Source organism: Musa acuminata, chromosome BXJ2-4 (assembly GCF_036884655.1).
Source record: "Musa acuminata AAA Group cultivar baxijiao chromosome BXJ2-4, Cavendish_Baxijiao_AAA, whole genome shotgun sequence".
In the NCBI taxonomy this organism is placed as follows: Eukaryota; Viridiplantae; Streptophyta; class Magnoliopsida; order Zingiberales; family Musaceae; genus Musa; species Musa acuminata.
The window spans coordinates 6,882,507-6,903,811 of record NC_088341.1 but is presented as its reverse complement, the minus strand read 5'-3'; the positions used below and the strand labels follow the sequence as shown (position 1 = coordinate 6,903,811).

Genomic DNA, 21,305 nt, shown 5'->3' with positions numbered 1-21,305 from the left:
GAGTAATTTATGCAAAGCCACAGAATCTTAAAGCCTCTGATTAAGTCTTTCTTTATTGGAGTTCTGAGTGTGTGGATATGTTATGCAGATGACTTCTTGGCAAGAGAAGGATGCAGGTGCTGTTTGGTTCATCATCAAGCTATAGATGTTTCTGTGAAGGCCCACAACATCAAAAATTAATGCTCACAAGCACAAACAATTGATACAAGAGAGACTGTCACCCACTTTGACAAATCAAGCAAATTAATGATCAGAATCGATCAAAAGCTTCAACAAGCTACTGCCATAACTAGCAAATCAGTTAATGAATATTTCAGAGACAATAGCATGCACTCATCCACACAATTGAGATAAACATGTATGGTGGTCTTTGGTATAAGAGTTCTGTGTTCATCTTCACAGAGCAAAGTCTTGAAATTTCGATGAGGTACCACAGAACCTCCAGAAGAAAAAACAAAAGAACAAGTTGCTTGAACATTACAACACATTCAAAATTCTTACATAACTTAATATCCACAAGGCCATGATCCATAAGCCACAAAAATTTGTGCAACCAACAGGACTACCACTGTCACTAATTCCAACAAGAAAGCGGCAGTCACCAATGGAGGGATCAAGAAAGGTAACCATCCCGAGCCCATCGAAGTTACAACTTCTGGCGTCCTGCTTCTGTAACTGATAGTAACTGTTAAAGGCATAAGAGATGTTCCCCTTCTCCCCGATTGCATTGCATGAACCTCCGTAGAATAGAGTGGTGCAATCTGCGACATTGCATGCTACCTTCATATGATTTGCTACAGCGCTAGGATCCAGGGATGGGTTTGCAATACACCATCTTGGTGGAAGATATGGAACATCCTTAGCATTCTTCAATGCAGCATTACCCAGGCCAAGGTTCAATGGGTACTTGGCCTGGCCATCAAAAGAGAAAATTCCCCAGTGGCGTTCGAAGCTTCCAGGAAGTATGCTCTTTTGATCTTCATCAAGAAGGCTGAAGAGATATATATCTGCTGGAGGAACCCCGGGCCTCAAGGGTGTCCCTTTGTTGCTCAAAACATGATTGACTAGCCCTTGAACAAAGGCCCTTGCAGCACTTAAATTTGCACTTGGTGTTCCATCAGAAGGCCAACCCACCTCACCAATGGCTATGGGCATTTGTCCATAACCAATCTTGCTGAGAGCAGCCACGAGAGTGTCAAAATTGCCATCAAAAGCATTGTAATACACATTTTGGCCATCGACAACAGGGTGAGAAGAACCCCCAAAGAAGGCATAATCTTGTGGGAAATCTGAACTCTGGTAGAGACTAAGGAAAGGGTAAATGTTGACCACAAAAGGGGACCCATTTGTATTAAGAAAAGAGACTAGTTGGGTTATTATCTGAGTTAGCTCAGGTCGAAAAGTCCCTTGAGAAGGAACCGACACTGATTGATAAGCATCAGCATTGCAAGGGACCACTAGTTTTATATAGCTTGCCAGATTTGCTTTGACCAACGATTGTTGAAGGTTGAGCATGGCCGGAAGAACTAGAGATTGATATTGTCCTTGATAGGTTGTGAGGAAGGGCTCATTTCCAACGGCAATATATCTGCATAAAGGAGACAATGAAATAGTTCCCAAGTTTAAGTTCAACATAAGAAAATTCCTTCAAAGCCGACTCCTGGGAAAAATGAACTTTATCATGTATTAGAGAACTTACACAGATGGTAGTTAAGAAATGAAGTTACCGTATTTACTTTATGGCCTACGAGTAGACGATAGATTTAGCATTCTAGGGCACAAGATCAGGTTACTACCATGAGAATTATCGATCGAACAGATACTTGGAGTCATCACAACAAAAGTATCCAGACACCATTGGAGCCATCTTCGTATGGGATAACAACATTGAGATGGCACTTCTTCAAGTGAACCCTCCCCCACCATATTGTAGCTCCAACGACAGATTCTGGGCTATTGTCATAATATAATCGCTTATTGCTAACAGTGTAGCCTAAATCAATTCCAAACACATTACAAAGTTTGCACCATACAAGTTGCCACACCTATAGGTCAATATAGTCAGTGTAAATAATGTCAAAACACTTTCTTTAGACCCCTTTTGAGGCTAATCCATGTCATGATGGAGATATAATTAATTCACTTAGTGGCCTACTACAAATAATACAGACTTTAGAATTTCTAGACAATAAGAACCTGCTTTTTCTAAGCTGTTATGCCAGGAGGTAATTTTGGTCCCGCAACTTCAATTTTAGCAAATTCTGTGGAGCATGTGAAGATGACAACTTTAACATCTCAAAGTAGTACACGATACGGGGAACACTATCAATGAAATTGTAGTTTCTAGTATCAATTAAAAAAAAAAGCTTGTTAAAGAAATTTCCAAGAAAGATTAAGCATGTTTTACTAATATTTCTTTATTATACTAAGTTTATACATACGAAAAAATCAGTTAGAATATAGGAACATAATGAAGAATGGTGAAGCAAGGGATAAAACAAAAGACTTGGCCCAAAATTTCTTTTTGCTGCAGTAACAAAAAAAGATAAACAAAATGCCATTCTGCACTAATGAACAACAGCTATTGTGAAACCAACTTGTTCAGCTCAGCTGAAATTAACAATTATTCAGTACCTACATGATTTCTCTTCACTGCACCAGTATAGTTCGATTACAAGAAAAATGTCACACCTTTGTTTCGGTTGATCAGTTAGAGCTATGCGTGTTTTTAATTCCACTCTCATCAGAACACAATGTTGCTTCACACTGGCCTTTCTGTAGAACATTTTTAAGAGAACAAATACAGAGACAGATCTCTCGAGAAAATCTTGTGACGGTATGCATGTCTGGTTCAGGTTAAGCTACAACACATTTCTAGAAAGTATCTAGTGATCGAATGCATGCAGTGTTCAAATTAAACAGTATTGGAGTTTAATCCTTTTCAGCATCAGAAGCTATTACTCACAATACGAAAGCTTTTGTCTTGTTCGTCACTGGTTGCAAGTTGCTTTGCCATAGAAATGCAACTAAAATGCATGTCTCAGAATGCAATTTTTTTGGAAGTTCATATGCGTTTGCATGATGATATATGTCATACTGATCTTGATTTTACTTAAATTTTGGACTTTTGAAGTCCTCGATCCTTAAATCACTTACTATCCTGTAAAGAAACATGTCAAATTTTCCGCAAATTCCAAAGAATCATCCTCATTACAGACGACATGCGAGAGATCTAGGAATCAAAGTATCAGAAACTTATGTTCGAATCAGGAAACCGAAGAAACACGAACCAATCTTCAAAATGTCCCACCGTAGGCCACGAATCACGCACCTGATGTCGGCACCACCTTTGTCCATGAATCTCGACACGTTCCGGCTAACCCATTGATCGCAGGCAGCAGGCGAAGATCCCAACACACCCAACAGCTCATTGGGGATCCCGACCATCACCTCAATGCCGCTTCCCATGAGCGCGCGGAGGATGTCGGGGTCAGCTTCGAAGAGCTTCACCTTCCCAACCCTGTTCTCTTTCAGAAGATCCACAACAACGGGAGGCGGCAGCTTGTGGGAAGATCGCGTCCCCCAGTTGATACCAATCGCTGAATCCACGAAAAGGAGAGATCTTTGAAGCAAAAAACACAAGACAAGCGCCTTTACCAGATTGGGGGCTGCCATTTCTTCCAGCGATCGAATCTTGATAGAGATTTCAAATGTCTCATCAGGGTTTGGAGCTCATTCTGTGGATTTGGCGGTGGGTGTGTGTGGGAGAGAGAGAGAAACGAGGGGCCAACGGATACGAAGGGAGGGCACAGTGAAGTATGGGATGCTATACAAGTAATCGGAGCGCAGAAACTCTTAGAATTCCAGCGGTGAAGTAAAAGGTGTCAACTATCTTTCCGAAGTTTCCAGGTGTCCGTAGTTCTAGGGGAAGACGAAGCTGTTTCTTGGAGATGGGTTGAATTGGATATTATTTGGTGCAACAATTTGAGGCTTTTTGAATCGCAGTGTAGTAGTGGAGAAGAATGGGATTCTATACAAGTAACCGTAGCTAGGAAATATTAGAATTCCAGTGTCTAAGTTAAAGTCGTCAACGATCTTTTCGAAATTTCCAGGTGTCCGTCGTTCCAGGGGAAGACGAAGCTGTTTCTTGGAGTTAGGGTTGACTTGGATATGATATGTGGTAATAATTTGACAGAGTTACTTCGCGGTTATATCTTTAATTAAATTGGAGAGGAGAATTGTTTATTTATTTATTTTTCTTTTTTTTCTATGTAGAGTCTCTGAAGGAGCTCAATTTCCAAGAGACAGAAAAAAAACAAAAAATAAAAAGAATAATTCAGAATAGTCAATTGCAACTATGATTTGATTTGGGTAGACTGAGTCTACTATGTCAATTATGGTCTTATTAATATGAACGCGTGGAATAGAATAATCAACTCAGCAACCTGAATCCGAGAGATCTGATGCTGACATGCTCGCAGCCGCCGTGAAGCTCACACCCATCCCGAGTCGACAAAGGGGCACGGTGACTTATCGAGCCTACGACGTGGGCTAATGAGCGACTGCCAGGTCAATCATTTCATTGGTCCCTGTCTCGGTCGAGACACGTCGAACGCGTCGTTCCTCGTCAATGCGACTGGGGCGCCTCCCATTGTGGACATAAACCCAGTGTTTTGTGACGACTCCGACGGACTTGTGAAGTGGACGACTGACTCGATCAAAGTTGGACCGCCGATCTCTGTCCGTTAAAATGGAAGACTTGCTGTCGAAGGGAAGACTTGGACTTGGAGACTGTTCATCCATAATCGTGTGGATACAGCGTCTTCCTTGCGTTCTTCCATTATAAAGCACGGAGTCCTTCCAAGCCCTCGACTCATCTCTCCCAGAGAACACACCGTGTCGGCAGGAAGGTTCAAACCAATTCACAAAGCTCACCAGTTTCTTCCCCCTCCGTCAACATGGTGAAGGTGAGCATCAGAACATGAACTCTCTCTCTCTCTCTCTCTCTCTCTCTCTCTCTCTCTCTCTCTCTCTCTCTCTCTCTCTCTCTCTCTCTCTTCTAAGGTCGTGTTTGTCTTCTGCAGCAAGAGATGGTGATGAAGCTGACCATGGAAGATGCCAAGAAGCGTTCCAAAGCTCTCAAGATTGCTGTGGGATTGCCTGGTAATGAACAACACAGAGTCTTATTAGTTCTCTTTAGCATCTGCCAGTCTTTGCACTGCTAGTAAGGCAATTTATCTTCCTCTCGATCTCCATCGTTACTCGAAGGCCTTGTTCTCACCTTCTAAACTCACGAAAGGTGACGCCGCCATCGTCGTCGTCATCATCATCATCGCCGCCCCACCATCTTCTTACTGACTTCGTCGGTCATTAATATTCTAAGGCTTGGGTTTCGTCGTTGGCAGGTGTGATATCCGCAAAACTGGATGGAGACAAGATCGTGGTGGTCGGCGACGGGGTTGACTCGATCGTTCTGACCACCATGCTCAGAAAAAAGATGGGCCACGTCGAGCTCGTTAAAGTCGGGTCAGCTGAAGAGAAAAAAGAAGAGAAGAAAGAGGAGAAGAAGGAAGATGGCTGGGTGTGCCCTCCGACCTGGACTCCTCACTTCAATCTTATGCCGCCTGTGTATGAGATCCGCGAGCCCTACCACGACCCTTGCAGAATAATGTAGAGATCATCTGTATCGTCGAAGATCACCATGGAAGGATGGTGATAAGGTCTTGGAATGGGGACAGTGGGCTATGGTAGTAGATTTGGTGTGTCGTGTGTTGCATCACAGCCATTCTATTCTTATTGTATGATAGCAGATTGCAGTTTTGGCTGAGCAATGTGCAAGAATCCATGAAAGGGACTTCTCACAGTTCAGTGCAGTACTTTGCACACACATGAAAACAAATATTTGACGTCAAAAATACTTCACTTGTACGCACCAAAAACTGGAAATGAGAACAAGTTCTTCAGTGTAAAGAAAAAAAAATCATGAACAAATCAAATCAATCTTTCATTAGAAAATAATAAGATTAAATAGATGATATCAATATCGATATAAATTTATTGATTTCATTCATAATGAACATGTGTTTGTTTCCTGAAACACTTTATGAAATACACTACTATCAATCTATTTATTATCTGATCAAACCAATAGTTTTTCTATTCATTCTTTCTTGGTTTGGCCTCTTGTCATTCAATGATGTCATAAGATAGCTTCCAAATAAAATAATTGATTGTTCTTAATTTGAACATGATGTGAATTCTCCATTTGATTCACAAATGAACAATCCAAAGAACCTTTCTTTAATATCATTTTGTTTGGAAAAGATTGATCTGAAATCTTGGATATGTGAAAGCGAGAACCACCGGTGTGTCCCACCACTTGGCAAACCACCCAACACCCATCGTATATGATTGATGAATGAGGATGGAGGGACAACAAAGGCTTCATTAGTCTCAACGCTATGATTGCACAAGGAAGCGATTGCGTCATCGTCTCTCCGTCACCAGACGTGTTCGACACAAACTCTTCAGGAAAGCGAAGCTTATCGGAATTCATTAGTTGTTTGGGTGTCAGTCTTACACGTTTACTTCTTCTAAGCCAAAATTTTTGGGTCACTCAAAATTGTTGTTCGTGAGAGGTAAGCATCAAAGCGATGTGACTCGGTCGTCCGAGTGCCAAAGTAAAACTCTTCCACCGGAGATGGCCACTCCTGATATAATTAATAATAAAAAATGTATACTTATATCTACTTAAATCATAGGTAATCAACAAAGATTATATTTGTATAACATAGTAAAATATGAGAGCCTGATGAATATGATAATAATATGATGTCACATAAGTATACCTAGTGAACATGATACCGAAAATCATTATGTGTATGGTTTCTACTCAGATCATGACAATGATATGATGTTGTAGCAAACCTAATCAATGTGATATAAAAACACAGGGTTATTTAAACCCAGGGTTATACCATTACACCATAGATCCTATAAAAGAAGGGTATAACGATGTTAGACAAGCTTTTAACATAATTATACATCATTCCTTGATGTAAAATGGTTTAGGAGGTGAAGTTAGAAACCATAATCAACTCAGACACACTCACATGTATCAAATTTTTAGGTGGGATAGGTACCATATGATAAGTTAACTTTAGATAAAAGATTTAATTCGAAAGGCATATATATATATATATATATATATATATATATATATATATATATATATATATATATAATCTAGTGATGCATAAAAATAATTTAGATAGATACATCCAATCATTGAAGTAAAGTACGAGTCAAAGTATATGCCTCGTAGACTTATTGACTCCATATATACCCTCGATCACATCGGTACATAAGTTTTAATTATTCATTGTCATATGCCATGGGATAAGATTAATCTATCTATATAGGTTAATTTTCCTAATTTATTTTTAATATTTTATAAGATTATATTTTCTTATTATAGAAAAGATTTTGTCAATCAAGACTTGCTCTCTTTTTCAATCAATCACTATTTGATATATGAACATACACATTTATAACCAAAGGAGATGGTTATAAGTTGCCTTTCTCTTTCAAAATAGATGATTATAGATTGTCTCCTTCAAAAAATATTCATGAGATATTTTCTCTCATTCTATTTGATATAAAAAGCTATTGTTGATATGATAATCAAAGCTAAATTATTTTTTTAAATAATTTTTAATTATTATCTTAGACTAATTTGAGCGTCGAATGGTTCAGATTGAAAAACTTACATCTGAACTCAGTCTTTGGTCATCTTTAAAGCATATGAATATCTTTACCTCAAACATTAGGGACTACTAGAGACATCATGACGATACCTATCTTATTTTTCCTAACAATATAGATATTTTTCTTAATAATACTGTATATATTATATCTTTACATTATATTATAGTATTTTTAATAATACAAGAAAAATATAATAACGAAGTATAAAAAATATTATAATATTTGTATATTATTTTAAAAAATACTAAATATTATAACTGGATCGATTCCTCAAATCGATCACGAGGATAGACAAGCAATGATATTTTAAGTATTAAAAATATCGTTAAAGAATTCTGAGAGTAGGCAACATTTTCTGAAAAAGAAATCTATTTTATCGAAAATTCGACCGTAATAATATGTAGATAAGATCCATTTACTTTTTCTAAAATAAAAAATAAAAAATATAATTATTTCATGCACAAAAAATTATCGGTAATTTGCGGCTATATATATATATATATATATATATATATATATATATATATATATATATATATATAAGGCCTTGTGTTTTTGCGCCTCCCACCCCTTCCCTCTCTTCACCCAGCAGCTGCAGAAACCCTAAACCCAAAATAGTGCAATAAACTTACCCAAAGCATCTATCTCCATCCAAATCCGCCATGGACGACAGCCTCTATGACGAATTCGGCAACTACATCGGCCCGGAGATCGAGTCCGACGTCGGCTCCGACGCCTCCGACGACGACGCCTCCACCGGAGACAAGTCCCCCGCCGGATCCGCCCCATCTGACGATGGAGATGCCGGCGCGGCCTCCCCTGGCGCTGCGGCCAACGGATGGATCACCAGCGCCGCCGGACCTGACGACATGGACGTCGACGCTGCCGCCTCACAGATCGTCCTCGCTGAGGACAAGAAGTACTATCCCACCGCCGAGGAGGTCTACGGAGAGGGCGTCGAGACGCTGGTGATGGACGAGGACGAGCAGCCTTTGGAGCAGCCCATCATCAAACCCGTCCGCACCCTTAAGTTCGAGGTCGGCGTCAAGGACTCCTCCACCTACGTTTCCACCGAGTTCCTGTTGGGCCTCGCCTCCAACCCTTCGTTGGTCCGGAATGTGGCGCTCGTGGGGCACCTCCAGCACGGGAAGACGGTGTTCATGGACATGCTGGTGGAGCAGACGCACGAGATCTCCACGTTTGATGTGCAGAACGAGCGGCATATAAGGTATACCGACACTAGGATCGATGAGCAGGAGCGGAGAATCTCGATCAAGGCAGTGCCCATGTCACTTGTGCTCGAGGATAGCAATGCCAAGTCGTATCTCTGCAACATAATGGACACGCCAGGCCATGTCAATTTCTCAGACGAAATGACAGCTGCACTTCGCCTCGCTGATGGAGCTGTGTTGGTTGTGGATGCTGCAGAAGGTGTTATGGTAATCGCACTGTTATTCTCTATCCCATTAGTTTCCTTGCCTCTTCTTGTTTCAGAGTTTATGTTCACCAATCAAGTGAATATATCATTATAGTTCAACTTAGTTCAAGGATTAATTAATGGGAAGCATAAGTGAAGATTTGGAAAAATTATCTTCTTAGTACAACAAAAGAGAGCTCTCCCTGCACTGTTAAGTCTAATCTATGCAAATCATTCTTTGGAACATTTGAAATCTTTCTCCAGCACCCTCACCCGCTTCAAATAGTCAAATCCTGTAATGGTTCAGATACCAGACACTTCATGTGCAATGCTATAACTAGGCTCATCTCGTTAATTATGAGTTGAATTTATAATTAATGTTTCTTTCCTGTTGGAGAGTTTTTTCCCCTTATTGAGATAAAGCTTTTTTCCTTCCCTTGGTCAAGATATAAGCTAAAAACAGCTGTGATCTGACTCTATATTGTTTATCTGTACTTACATTTATGATTGTTTTGTATATCAGACAGATAAAGTTATCCTGCTTAGCTCAAGAATTAGCTGACAAGGAAAGCGTAAAAAGAATTAGCTGTTGGAGTTTATGGATTGTTTAGTTCAGTGAATACATGTCATGTTTTTTTTTCTCTCGTGGATTTCCTGTTAATAGCATAATAAGAATTTTTCAAGTCATTGTATAAAAAAGCCAATCATTTATCTTCTCGATCACAGTGAGGTCAGATCAAACATATGAAATATGGAACATTTAATGCATTGTTACTCTAAAGGACAAGGAGTCGTCTTTAGGGATATCTTGGCAGTTTTATAGAAGTTCCAGGTTCTTTTATTCTCGAGTTTTGAACATTTTCGCTTGCATTTCTGTTATTTCACTTAGTCTGAAATTCAAATCAGTAAGTACTCAACATAGTTATTCTTATACCACATAGGAGAGAGGTGCTAGGTGCTAATTTACTTGGTTAACCATTGGCCTCTAAACATTCCTGTGTCTCAATGCTTGATTTTTTGAGATTGACTAATAGTGTCTCATAATAAGTGAAGCTGTTGCAAAGCATGCTAATCAAGCAAGATCTGTGGCCATAATGCTGTAGCACTATTTATTTTATTCCTCAGTTGGGTACTTAATAATTGTAAACAAGTAAGCATGTTAATGAAGCAATAACTCCGTCAAAAAGCCATATCACTGCATTTATTTCTTTAATTGGGTGTTTTGTATCCAAAAGAAGTATATAATGCTGTATTGTTGCTTTTCAAGGACATCTTTTCAAGATTATTTTGATCCTGAATGATGCTTCTTTTTCTGCCTATTGTTGATTGAGCAGGTTAACACTGAGAGGGCTATAAGACACGCAATCCAAGAGAGGTTGCCCATAGTGGTTGTAATGAATAAGGTGAACCTTCATTTCGTATCTGTAACCTTAATTGGTCTTCTGTTTTTCCTCGCATTTCTTTAATCTCTGTATCCAACCTTATTTTTTATCTAAATTTACTGAGATAGGTTGATCGACTTATTACGGAGCTAAAACTCCCTCCCACTGATGCATATTTTAAGTTGAGGCACACATTGGAAGCTATCAATGACTTGATCTCATCTTGCTCGACGACTGTTGGAGGCACCCAAATGGTTGATCCTGTGGCTGGAAATGTTTGTTTTGCCAGTGCAAATGCTGGCTGGTCTTTCACACTGCAGTCCTTCGCTAAGCTATATCTTAAGCTTCATGGCATACCATTTGACTCTGTGAAGTTTGCATCACGCTTATGGGGGGATATGTACTATCACCCTGACCAAAGAGTATTTAAGAAGAAACCTCCTATGGCTGGAGGAGAGAGATCATTTGTACAGTTTATTCTTGAACCATTGTACAAAATCTACAGCCAGGTAATTGGAGAACATAAGAAGAGTGTTGAGGCAACCCTTGCAGAACTTGGAGTCACACTGAGTAATGCAGCTTACAAGTTGAATGTGAAGCCTTTACTGAGATTGGCTTGCAGCTCGGTCTTTGGATTTGCAACTGGCTTCACTGATATGCTTGTTCAGCACATTCCCTCAGCTCGGGATGCTGCAACGAAGAAGGTGGAGCACATATATACAGGACCTCAAGACTCTTATATTGCTGAGGCTATGAAAAACTGTGATCCATATGGTCCCCTTATGATTAATATTACAAAACTTTATCCTAAGTCTGATTGTAGTGTGTTTGATGCCTTTGGTCGGGTCTATAGTGGTACTATACAGACTGGTCAAACCTTGCGTGTACTTGGCGAAGGATATTCACCTGAAGATGAAGAAGATATGACAGTTAAAGAAGTCACCAAGTTGTGGGTTTATCAGGCTCGATATCGTATTCCCATCAGTAAAGCCCCTGCTGGCTCTTGGGTTCTAATCGAAGGTGTTGATGCATCAATCATGAAGACAGCAACATTATGCCCTTTATATATGGATGAAGATGTTTATATATTTAGGCCCCTTCGCTTCAACACATTATCAGTTGTGAAGACTGCAACTGAGCCATTGAATCCAAGCGAGCTTCCCAAGATGGTGGAGGGCCTTAGGAAAATTAGTAAGAGTTATCCATTAGCTATTACTAAGGTTGAGGAGTCCGGAGAGCACACTATCCTGGGGACAGGTGAGATATACCTTGATTCAATAATGAAGGACCTGAGGGAACTTTACTCTGAAGTTGAAGTTAAGGTTTGTTAATGAGGTCCATGAACCATCAATTTATTTTGCAAACAATGCACCTGGGCTTGTATAAATATACTAAATCCAACGTGTGGGTGTTGTAGGTGGCAGATCCTGTTGTCACTTTTTGCGAGACAGTGGTTGAAACTTCATCAATGAAGTGTTTTGCTGAAACACCAAACAAAAGGAACAAAATTACTATGGTGGGTTCCTATTGTCTAAATGAGTCTTCATTTCTTTACATACATCAGTTCTCATTGGCAATAACAAGCGGTTCATTGTTGCATGACTATGAATCTGAGCTCTTCTTTGTCGTGTATAGGTTGCAGAGCCACTGGAGAAGGGTTTGGCAGAAGATATTGAGAATGGTGTTGTTAGTATTGATGCACGGCAAAGAGATATTAGTGATTTCTTCCAGAAACGCTATGACTGGGATTTGCTTTCAGCGAGGTCTATCTGGGCATTTGGTCCAGACAAGCAGGTAAGTAAAAGCTTTAATAATGTGTTAATGGATTTGCCTATCTGAATGCATGATTTGAAATACTGCCCAGACTGATATGCACTGGGCAGAGTTTATTGGTCTGATGCTGAACGGGCATGCGGACCAGGGTCTTTTACCTGGTCTGGTTCGCTTTAGGGTTTTTTTAAAAACTTTTTGTTAATAGCTCTTTCTAATTTTCTCAATCTCCGTCAGATGCACCTTGATTGGCTGCCTGACCCGTCCAGTCCTTTTTACCTCTCATCATTGTCCTCCTTACCTTTTTTTCCTCCTCTTGGTCCTCTCTTCTCTCCTCTCCTCCGCCTCCTCTGGGATGTGCTGACCGGTATGTGTACCATATGTCAGTCGGTATGCTGGTGCGTATCAGACCTGTATCATATCTTATACAATTTGTTTATCGGTTTTGTTTCTTGTAAAGAGCAAGAACTTCTTATCTGTTTTGTTCAATCACCTAAACATTTTAAATTAAACATCTGTGTTTATATATATTCTCTGTTTGTGACATATGCAGGGGCCTAATATCTTATTAGATGACACCCTTCCTAGTGAAGTTGACAAAAATCTGTTGAATGCTGTCAGAGACTCCATCGTTCAAGGGTAAAGGCAGTCTACTAATTAGCAATAATACATTTGCATGTAATCTTTTTTGTTTATTATATGAACTTTTCTGGTCCGTAGTTTCCAATGGGGTGCGCGAGAAGGTCCTCTCTGTGATGAGCCTATCCGGAATGTGAAATTCAAAATCCTGAATGCATCCATAGCTCCAGAGCCGTTGCACCGAGGTGGTGGTCAGATTATCCCCACTGCAAGGCGGGTGGTATATTCAGCTTTCCTGATGGCGAATCCTCGGCTTATGGAGCCCGTTTACTATGTTGAGGTAGTACTACTACCCTGTGTTAGTTTTTGCGAAATGATATCTATGTTAACTCATTTGAACTTTTCTTAATTATGATATTGGTGTTTTTCATGTCTTTTCAGATCCAAACACCGATAGATTGTGTTTCTGCTATTTACACGGTGCTGTCACGAAGGCGAGGACATGTAACACAAGATGTGCCGAAGCCTGGCACTCCCGTATATATTGTAAAGGTTAGAGTTTCTAACACCTTTTTAAAAATGTGCTTAAGCTTCCGCCATGTTTTGCTTGCTTGGGCTTTGGCACCTATGAGGCAGATTTTGGTGATTGCTTCACTGATTGTCTTTTTTGTACTTGCAAAAAAAAAAAATAATAGGCCTTTTTGCCTGTGATCGAGTCATTTGGATTTGAGACGGACTTAAGATACCATACTCAAGGGCAAGCTTTCTGTCTCTCTGTTTTTGATCACTGGGCTATAGTTCCTGGTGATCCATTGGACAAGAACATAGTTCTCCGTCCCCTTGAACCGGCACCAATACAACACCTTGCACGTGAATTCATGGTCAAGACACGGCGTCGAAAGGTTTGCATACTTGGTTCCCAGGTTTTTGCTGCCTATTTTGTTATGTTTGGTTGGGTATGTAACGACCAAAAACGTGTTATTTCAGGGTATGAGTGAAGATGTAAGCATTAACAAATTCTTCGATGAGGCTATGGTGGTGGAGCTTGCCCAGCAGGCTGCCGATGTTCATCTGCAGATTATGTAACGCCACAGAGCAAGGGAAGAGTCAACCTTCTTTTTAATGCTTGGAGCCGATAATATTCTTCTTTTGGTGTGCCCTTGAGAAGCCCCTCCATATGAGGCACTGGTGGGCATCGAGATGATGTACTTTTGGTTTATCAGCCTCTGCTTCTGAAAGCCATCGTGCAAGCCTGAACCAAACTGTGTTGTTGTTTCTTCCTCCCGTAGTGGTTTAAGCCCTTCCCTTCCCTTAGTACACATACTTCAGCTGTGGCGCACTTTTATTTATGTGTATGATGCGCACTAGTTTCTCTTTCGAAAACTGTTGTATAAATCTAGTTAGACGCTGGCAAGGCGAAACTGCACGCTGGCCAATCCGTTTCTGGACTCTTGGATGAAGTATTAGATACTTGTTCTCTCTGTGGTCGATCGAGTTCTGAAAACGATGAGGTTAAGATTAAACACCTTCACTCTATATTGGTAACAAGAAACCATTTGATCTCCCGCAGACTTTGCAATCCAGGAAAATAAACATGATCTCCCATCCCTACCATCCTGGTGGCACCATCAAGCAAATAAAGTGGAGGAACACAAGTATCAGATCATCCTAGAAAGAAGTCCTAAGAAAGCCACCAAACTCCCAACTTGGATAACATTCTCCTGAATGATGTACACGAGAAAAGAAGCATGCGGCAGACTGTACAAGCAAGCCCATACGGAAAAGCCTTTATTTCCCAAGGTTGAAGCAAAGAACCTACGTGTCATCGACTTGAGAGTGAAAGACAAAGCTGGGAAACGTCGTCGTGATGTCCCTGTTTCAAGAAGAAATGCAACTTTGAGTTTCTTACATCACCACTTGAGAATATTCAACTACTTGGACTCTTAGATACCTCAGATATTGGAGAGTCATATTCTTTAAGAGAGAGGGATGCCGCAGGACAAGACTGCGCCATTCTTCCTTGTCTATTTTCCCATCATGCTTAGTATCAGCTTCCTCGAAAGTCTGCACAGAAATAAATCGGAAAATTTCTTCGAATCGAGGGACATACTCTCTCAAAATAGACGCAGCAGCATGAAACATGAACTGAAAGAGCAACGATAATTATGAATGCCAAACAGTTGATAGTGACTAACTGTTGTTTTTCGTTTCAGAAAATTGCTAACATAAAACACATCCCGCTCAGATTCATCAACATAAAAAATAAAACTCAAATGCCAAAAATATTCACATGGCCAAAGAAGCTACAATAAAAAGGAAAATGGGACACAATGAAAAAGGTTATAGATAACAGCACCTAAAACACTTGGCCAGTTGGCCTGCGTCTTAAGGTATAGAAGCTGCAGAAAAAACAATTCAGAAAATCTAAAAAATTGGTGATTGAAGAACTTATTTCCATCCCACCAACTCATCTTTCCAATTTTCAAATGCTCTAACTGAAACTGTGCTGCTAATTGTTAGCCATCAGGCATGTAATAGCTGAAAAGTTGATGGCAAAGTTAGTATCTACCAGTAATAAGTTAATAAAATTAGTATGAAGGATGCCTATAGCATATTAGATAGTAGCAGCCATCAAGAAACATGAGCAAAAACGAAATATAGCAGAGATTTAAGTGGAACAAATCTAGCAGATAAAGGCCATGTGCAAAATTTGATCAAACTATTTGATTGTCAACCTTATCAATGATACTTTCTATGACATCATCTGAAAGATTCATTCCAGATTCAGCAAGTGTCGCCACTACCATCTGCTTCACCTGGACCAAATAAAATGCAAACATAAATTCATCAAAGTTAATATCATAAGCAGTTGTAACAAGAAATGAAGAAGATATCAACTCCATATTGACAATGGAAAATATGTTGCCATCTAAGCTAGCACAACTTGTGATAGAAATCATCTTTGTGCTTGGGGAAATGTTGTAGCCAGTGAGGTTACAACCATGGTGCGACAATTGCTGGTTGAAAACTTGAATTTGAGATCAACTGAACACATTCTCAATTTAATCAAGTTCATTTATACTTTTAAATAATTTTAGTATATTTATGGGAGGTTTTGTAAAAATCATAAGTTTTTAGAAATTGGATACAAAACTTTATATATCTCTATTCAAATATTTTTTTTAAAAAATAAAATCAAAGTAGATTTCATATTAAAAACACTATATATAAAATTTATCTTCTTTCATTTTTCTCAATTAGTCCCACTTTTCTAAACTTTTCTTTATAATATATTGAAACTGAAACTGTCCATGCTTGACAAAAACCAAAAAATGTTTGGCGCTAATTATTCGCCATATTAATAAAAGTGTAAAGTTCCAATCATGGGTAAAGCCAAGAATAAGAATTACACATGTACATGCAATAAAAACAACTATTCACATTTATTGTTACCTCTTGCCTTTCAATAAAACCTTGCTGCTTGAGATCATATAGTTTGAAAGAAACTGTAATAAGAAATGAAATATGATGTGAGATGCATATTTCAATCACGAACCTACGATGGTGATAATTTCAAATGTAATTAAAAAAAAGACTAATAAGAAATGAGATATCATTGGAGTTGCATATATCAATCACGAACCTTCATTGGTCAAAAATTAATATGCAATATATATTATGTGAGTTGCATATTTCGATATCGGGAACAAGATTAGAAGTAGACAAATGTCATAAAACAGACTTGAACCTATGTTGGCCAAAATTAAATTTGTTAAGTTCACATGAAATCAATATGGGATTAGAACAAGATCATCTATTAATAAATTGCATATGCAATTGACATTAACAAGTCCTTTTTATATGTTAAAGAAAGAGAAGCTGCAATAATTAATGCTGCTCTTTATGTTTCAAGCATCAGATTCATGATTTCCTCCTTTAGAAAATGTATAGAAAATCTACATTAGTGGAAAAAGAAAAAAAAAACTCAAGTAGCAATGATTCAATGGCAGATCAGAAAGAAAAGCTCAGAAGTATTACTTCACAAAGGTGCCGAAGGATCTAAGTTGACCAAATGTTTTTAAGAAATAGCAGTATCAAAAATAGTATAGAATCTCAAGTAACACATATCTTAAAGAGTCAAATGAATCATCGGATGGAAGTTAATTTGACAAATAGTGGCCGTAATAATTATACCTGGCAGGCCTGTATATTTACATTCCTTCACATGTTGGATTTTAGAAATTGTTGTGTATTATCTGCATATTCACTCTTCCACACACACACAAACACTCGTGTGTGTGTGTGTGTGTGTGTGTGTGTGTGTTTATATATATATATATATATATATATATATATATATAAAACAACCAAAAGCATATTAAGGGATATCTATGATACTAACATATTACAAGGCAAGGACTGTTGTACCACCCGAAATGGTACGGTACATACAGGTCCAAGCATGGGTCGATACACAGACCACCCCCATTTAGAGCAGTCCGATTAAAATAAATAAAAAATAATAATAATGGTGGGGTCCTGTCCAACCCAGCATTATATATAATAAAAAAAGGGCTCGCGAACACAAGCCCTCTTCTCACGTATGATGCTGCTACCGCTTCATCGCTGTAGTTGCTTCCTAGGTACGCTGCCGCTGCTACTTCTCTTCTTCTTCCTCCACCACCATTCCTCTTCTTTCTTCTTCCTCCTTTGTTCCTCCACTGCCCCTTCCTCTTCTCCCTCCTTTTCTTCCACACCGGAACACCAATATATACTGGCATACTATGTGTTAGTACACCGGTACTGACTGTTATGTACCAATCAGACAGATTGCCGAGATGGGTCCGCTACCCAAAACGGCAAACCTTGTTACAAGGTATATTAAGTGTACAAAACATATATGCAAATAATATTTAGATAACTTCCTGCTGGAATGCAGACATAGATGTATATGGGTTTATAAACATTTCACATGCAACATGTAAGAACAAAATTATAAATCATGTGTCTGCAAACATAGGCTTTCACGATGTTTCCAATAAACACTATAATTGATACAATAATAAAAAACAATAATGGAAGGACAACAGATCAATCTGGGCTTCTGTCATCAATAATAACATCCTACAAGATCGTAGAAGACAAGCAGACATCTTGGCTTACAATCAATTTTGTCATCAATAGGAGCATTTGGATGGAAGACAGACAAAGCACGTGCAAACTCTTCAAATCCTAGAATTCCGTTGTGGTTTGTGTCAAATAAATCAAACACCTGCAACATTGGTGAAATTCAATTTTTTTCACAGTTCATAAACCATCATATTTATTTCTAAAATGTAACCACCAATTTGCTGCCAAGAGACTGGACCTTAAGAAGACACCACATAACCAAGGGATTTAACAATATTTTTGTTCACTGATTGACCAAAAACTAGTCATTCGATGGTTTCAAAACATTTCTTTTCTAATGGAATAGTTGGAATCAACAACTCCCAGTTTCTGAAAAAAGGAACAATGTATCCATGAATCATGAGATTGTTGACCTAACTACAAACACATAAATCACCCATCTTTTTCCCCCTCTTCTTTGTCCTACAAACATGAAGTTGCTTTATAAAATTCAGAAAACAACCTGCAAACAAAAAAAAAAGAAAGACAAAAGTTGCAAACAACACCAAATGCTTAAATTTCCAAAAAGAAAAAAAAAGATTCTCTCCACAAAATCTAGAGCTTTCCCCCAAAGCAATGAATGATATCTGTGCATGAGACCAAAATTCAAGAAAAGATAGTATGTGACTTTCTTTCCTTCTAATATAGAGCAAGTTCTCACAGCTGATATGTGTAAACACAGTTATGTGCCAATTATGGCATCAAAAAGTTAATAATGTAAATCAAATCAAGACACACGTGTAAGAATGAAAAAAAAGGGAAAAGGTTGCGACAAAAATACCCGATCAGCAAATAAGCTCTCCTTCTTTTTAGTCTTAAATAGTGCCAACTGGAATTCTTCCTGCATGATGGTGAAAGAAGTATACTAACAACACTGGATTTATCTTGAAGATATGAGATCTTATAAACTGAAACTGGAAATTAACTATAAAACCACACAAGGCTACAATGCAAAATTTAAAATTAACCAAATAGATGAACATTTGATTTCATTCTGTATTGGATCATTCCTAACATAGTGGTTGGCAAAAGAAATAGGATGCCTTTGCCAATTAAGAAGAATGGATGGCTCAATTTGTCTCAACTATTCATAGGGAGTGACACTACAGATCTAACAAAAGATATGAATTGTATAGACATCTAGGAGTTATCAAACATAATGTTGAATTTATTAAATAAAAACAATTAGTGTGCCTTACCTTGTTGATCAACCCATCATCAATCACAGCACTACTGATCTTTTTGAATAGCTCATATAATGCTTCTATTTCACTTACACTAACTGCAGAGTGATCAAGTGGAACTTCAGCTGGGAATGATGAATAATAAATACAACAGGAAAAAAATACCACCTATATTTAAAATCCATTCAAGTCTGACCCACAAGCAACAGTGATAATACAGGATAGAGATGTACGAGGTAGTAGCAAACATGGGCAACTCACAGTCAATTGTCAACTTACACACTGTTTCCCTGGCTAACCGTTCTGGATCGATGAGGCTTTTTGACTGACTGTACCAGTCAAGATCACAGCACTTCCCTAGTATAGCAACAAAATGCTTGAGCCATTCTAAGCACTGCAACATGATATTTCCCACTCGTTATCACACTCCATACCTGCATTTTGGTGGTGTGAATATGAATTATATAGTTTTATGCTGCCTTAAGCAAAGTGGAAGTGCCAAGTACATCTTCAATAGAATAACCTTTTCCACATTTTATGCTGTCCTTTGGCTCAAACTCACATGCAACGTACCAAAGACAACACAAAGTGTAATCCAAGAATTAATCTGAGGAAAAAAAGAAATTTAGTTAGCAGGTAAACTTGCATTAAAAAAATGCTAGTCTAACAAGCTACAGGAAGTATGGAATATCAGGGGAGCAAAGCAAAATAAACGGACACATTTATATTGGCTTCGTTTGACGATTTGAGAGGCAGATTCCTAAAATAATGAGAAGCAGGCAATAGAAAAGCAACAAGAGATTAACATTTAGAATGAGCTAGAGTCTAGAGCATGTTCTAATGAAACTAAACGGACATCGAAACACCGATTAATCAACATCACACACTGATCATTGACATGCTACCACTAAGAAAAAGATGATATGCAAATCTGACCTTCATAGGAACTCCGAATATAACCTTCGCTGTGATCCCTATAAAAACAATCTACATTTCCTTATTTTCCTCCGTCAATTTCCCAAAGAAAAGATCTTCTATTTCAAATTCATGGCAAAAAATAAATAGATATACCATTAAATTTCATCTCGTCATACTCCTATTAACAATTTAATCTACTCCAAAATATCATCGGCTTTCTGCAAAATCACGAGATTTTCAAGCTAATAAGGGCATCCCCGTCAAAGTTATAATCAAACCTAACGCAACGAAACCGAAAACACACATAAAAAGAAATCAACGAACCCTACAGGAAAAGGAACCCCTGTAATCCTCTATGTTATCGAACATCCACGGATCCGAAAAGGCGAAACAAAGAAAAAGTTACCGGATCCCAAGCCGACTGTATCGATCGTCCTCTTCGCAACTCCAATCAATCGAGACAAACCGGGGTTCCAATTGATTTCCGAGCACAAGCGGAACCAGAAGAAGAGACACCGAACAATCGCAAGTAATCAGCAGAAGGCGAGGTGAAGAGAGCGAGCGACGTTACCGGGATCGATCAGGGCATGAGAGACGATGCCATAGTAGATTCCAGAAGCAAGAAGGAGCCTCCAAAAACATCGGGTGCGTGTCTCGCCCGATATAATAATATTATTATTTAGCATTTTTATTATTTTTATACGACGATTTTTGGGCGAGAAAAGCTTTTATTTGCTTCATCCATTTTATGACCGGTAGGCAATATTAAATTATTCCAAAAATATTCTAAATAGTATTATTGTATTTGACATTGCTATGTCGGATTCAGACCCAAACCCGTTTTACAAGAACCCGGTTCATCGGAAGCCGTTTGTTTTGGGATAAGCGGTCTCCATCTGTTCGTTCCCTCCGACAAGAGCGGCGTATGGGGCCCCCACGCGATTGTTAGTAGTTCTTATCGCAGTATTGGATGAATGGCTGAATGCTGAAGAGGGTTTAATAGGTTTATGCTTCTGTTTCGTTTGAGCAAGCATGCAACTATATGATGTACTTCAAATTAATATCTTCGAATGTCAGAAAGATATCTCTTGATATCCTTCTTTGCTCTGGTGGATCTAT

General features: G+C 38.7%; 4 protein-coding genes and 1 pseudogene across 8 annotated transcripts; 3 read left to right on the top strand and 2 right to left on the bottom strand.

Annotated features, from left to right (window-relative positions):
* Nucleotides 1–376: 376 nt before the first annotated feature.
* Nucleotides 377–3,802, bottom strand: LOC103980999 (glucan endo-1,3-beta-glucosidase 5-like). The gene is made up of 2 exons (XM_009397566.3): nucleotides 3,332–3,802; nucleotides 377–1,588 (listed from the first exon to the last, which is right to left on the bottom strand). The coding sequence occupies exons 1-2, from the start codon at nucleotides 3,673–3,675 to the stop codon at nucleotides 478–480; spliced, it is 1,455 nt and encodes a 484-aa protein (XP_009395841.2). The 5' UTR covers nucleotides 3,676–3,802; the 3' UTR covers nucleotides 377–477.
* Nucleotides 3,803–4,828: 1,026 nt separating this feature from the next.
* LOC103980998 (disease resistance protein Pik-1) lies at nucleotides 4,829–5,863 on the top strand. Its single transcript, XM_009397565.3, has 3 exons — nucleotides 4,829–4,967; nucleotides 5,085–5,163; nucleotides 5,406–5,863. Exons 1-3 carry the CDS (start codon nucleotides 4,959–4,961, stop codon nucleotides 5,672–5,674), a joined length of 357 nt encoding a protein of 118 aa, XP_009395840.2. The 5' UTR covers nucleotides 4,829–4,958; the 3' UTR covers nucleotides 5,675–5,863.
* A 2,461-nt stretch (nucleotides 5,864–8,324) lies between these two features.
* Nucleotides 8,325–14,396, top strand: LOC135609754 (110 kDa U5 small nuclear ribonucleoprotein component CLO-like). Its single transcript, XM_065103345.1, has 10 exons — nucleotides 8,325–9,206; nucleotides 10,519–10,587; nucleotides 10,695–11,888; nucleotides 11,984–12,082; nucleotides 12,202–12,360; nucleotides 12,890–12,975; nucleotides 13,057–13,255; nucleotides 13,357–13,467; nucleotides 13,611–13,817; nucleotides 13,903–14,396. Exons 1-10 carry the CDS (start codon nucleotides 8,430–8,432, stop codon nucleotides 13,999–14,001), a joined length of 3,000 nt encoding a protein of 999 aa, XP_064959417.1. The 5' UTR covers nucleotides 8,325–8,429; the 3' UTR covers nucleotides 14,002–14,396.
* A 31-nt stretch (nucleotides 14,397–14,427) lies between these two features.
* On the bottom strand, nucleotides 14,428–20,871 carry LOC135582722 (calcineurin B-like protein 3). Of its 5 annotated transcripts, none has more exons than XM_065103347.1 (10): nucleotides 20,758–20,871; nucleotides 19,792–19,875; nucleotides 19,530–19,702; nucleotides 19,284–19,366; nucleotides 18,866–18,925; nucleotides 18,079–18,187; nucleotides 16,369–16,421; nucleotides 15,651–15,731; nucleotides 14,867–14,979; nucleotides 14,428–14,788 (listed from the first exon to the last, which is right to left on the bottom strand). In XM_065103347.1, the coding sequence occupies exons 3-10, from the start codon at nucleotides 19,669–19,671 to the stop codon at nucleotides 14,731–14,733; spliced, it is 699 nt and encodes a 232-aa protein (XP_064959419.1). In that variant the 5' UTR covers nucleotides 19,672–19,702; nucleotides 19,792–19,875; nucleotides 20,758–20,871; the 3' UTR covers nucleotides 14,428–14,730. The 5 variants fall into 5 exon arrangements, with proteins under 5 accessions (XP_064959419.1, XP_009395837.1, XP_064959418.1 ...); XM_009397562.3 differs by having other exon boundaries at nucleotides 19,548–19,702; nucleotides 20,758–20,862; XM_065103346.1 differs by having other exon boundaries at nucleotides 20,593–20,842.
* On the top strand, nucleotides 15,874–16,012 carry LOC135611466 (U4 spliceosomal RNA; annotated as a pseudogene).
* Nucleotides 20,872–21,305: the final 434 nt, after the last annotated feature.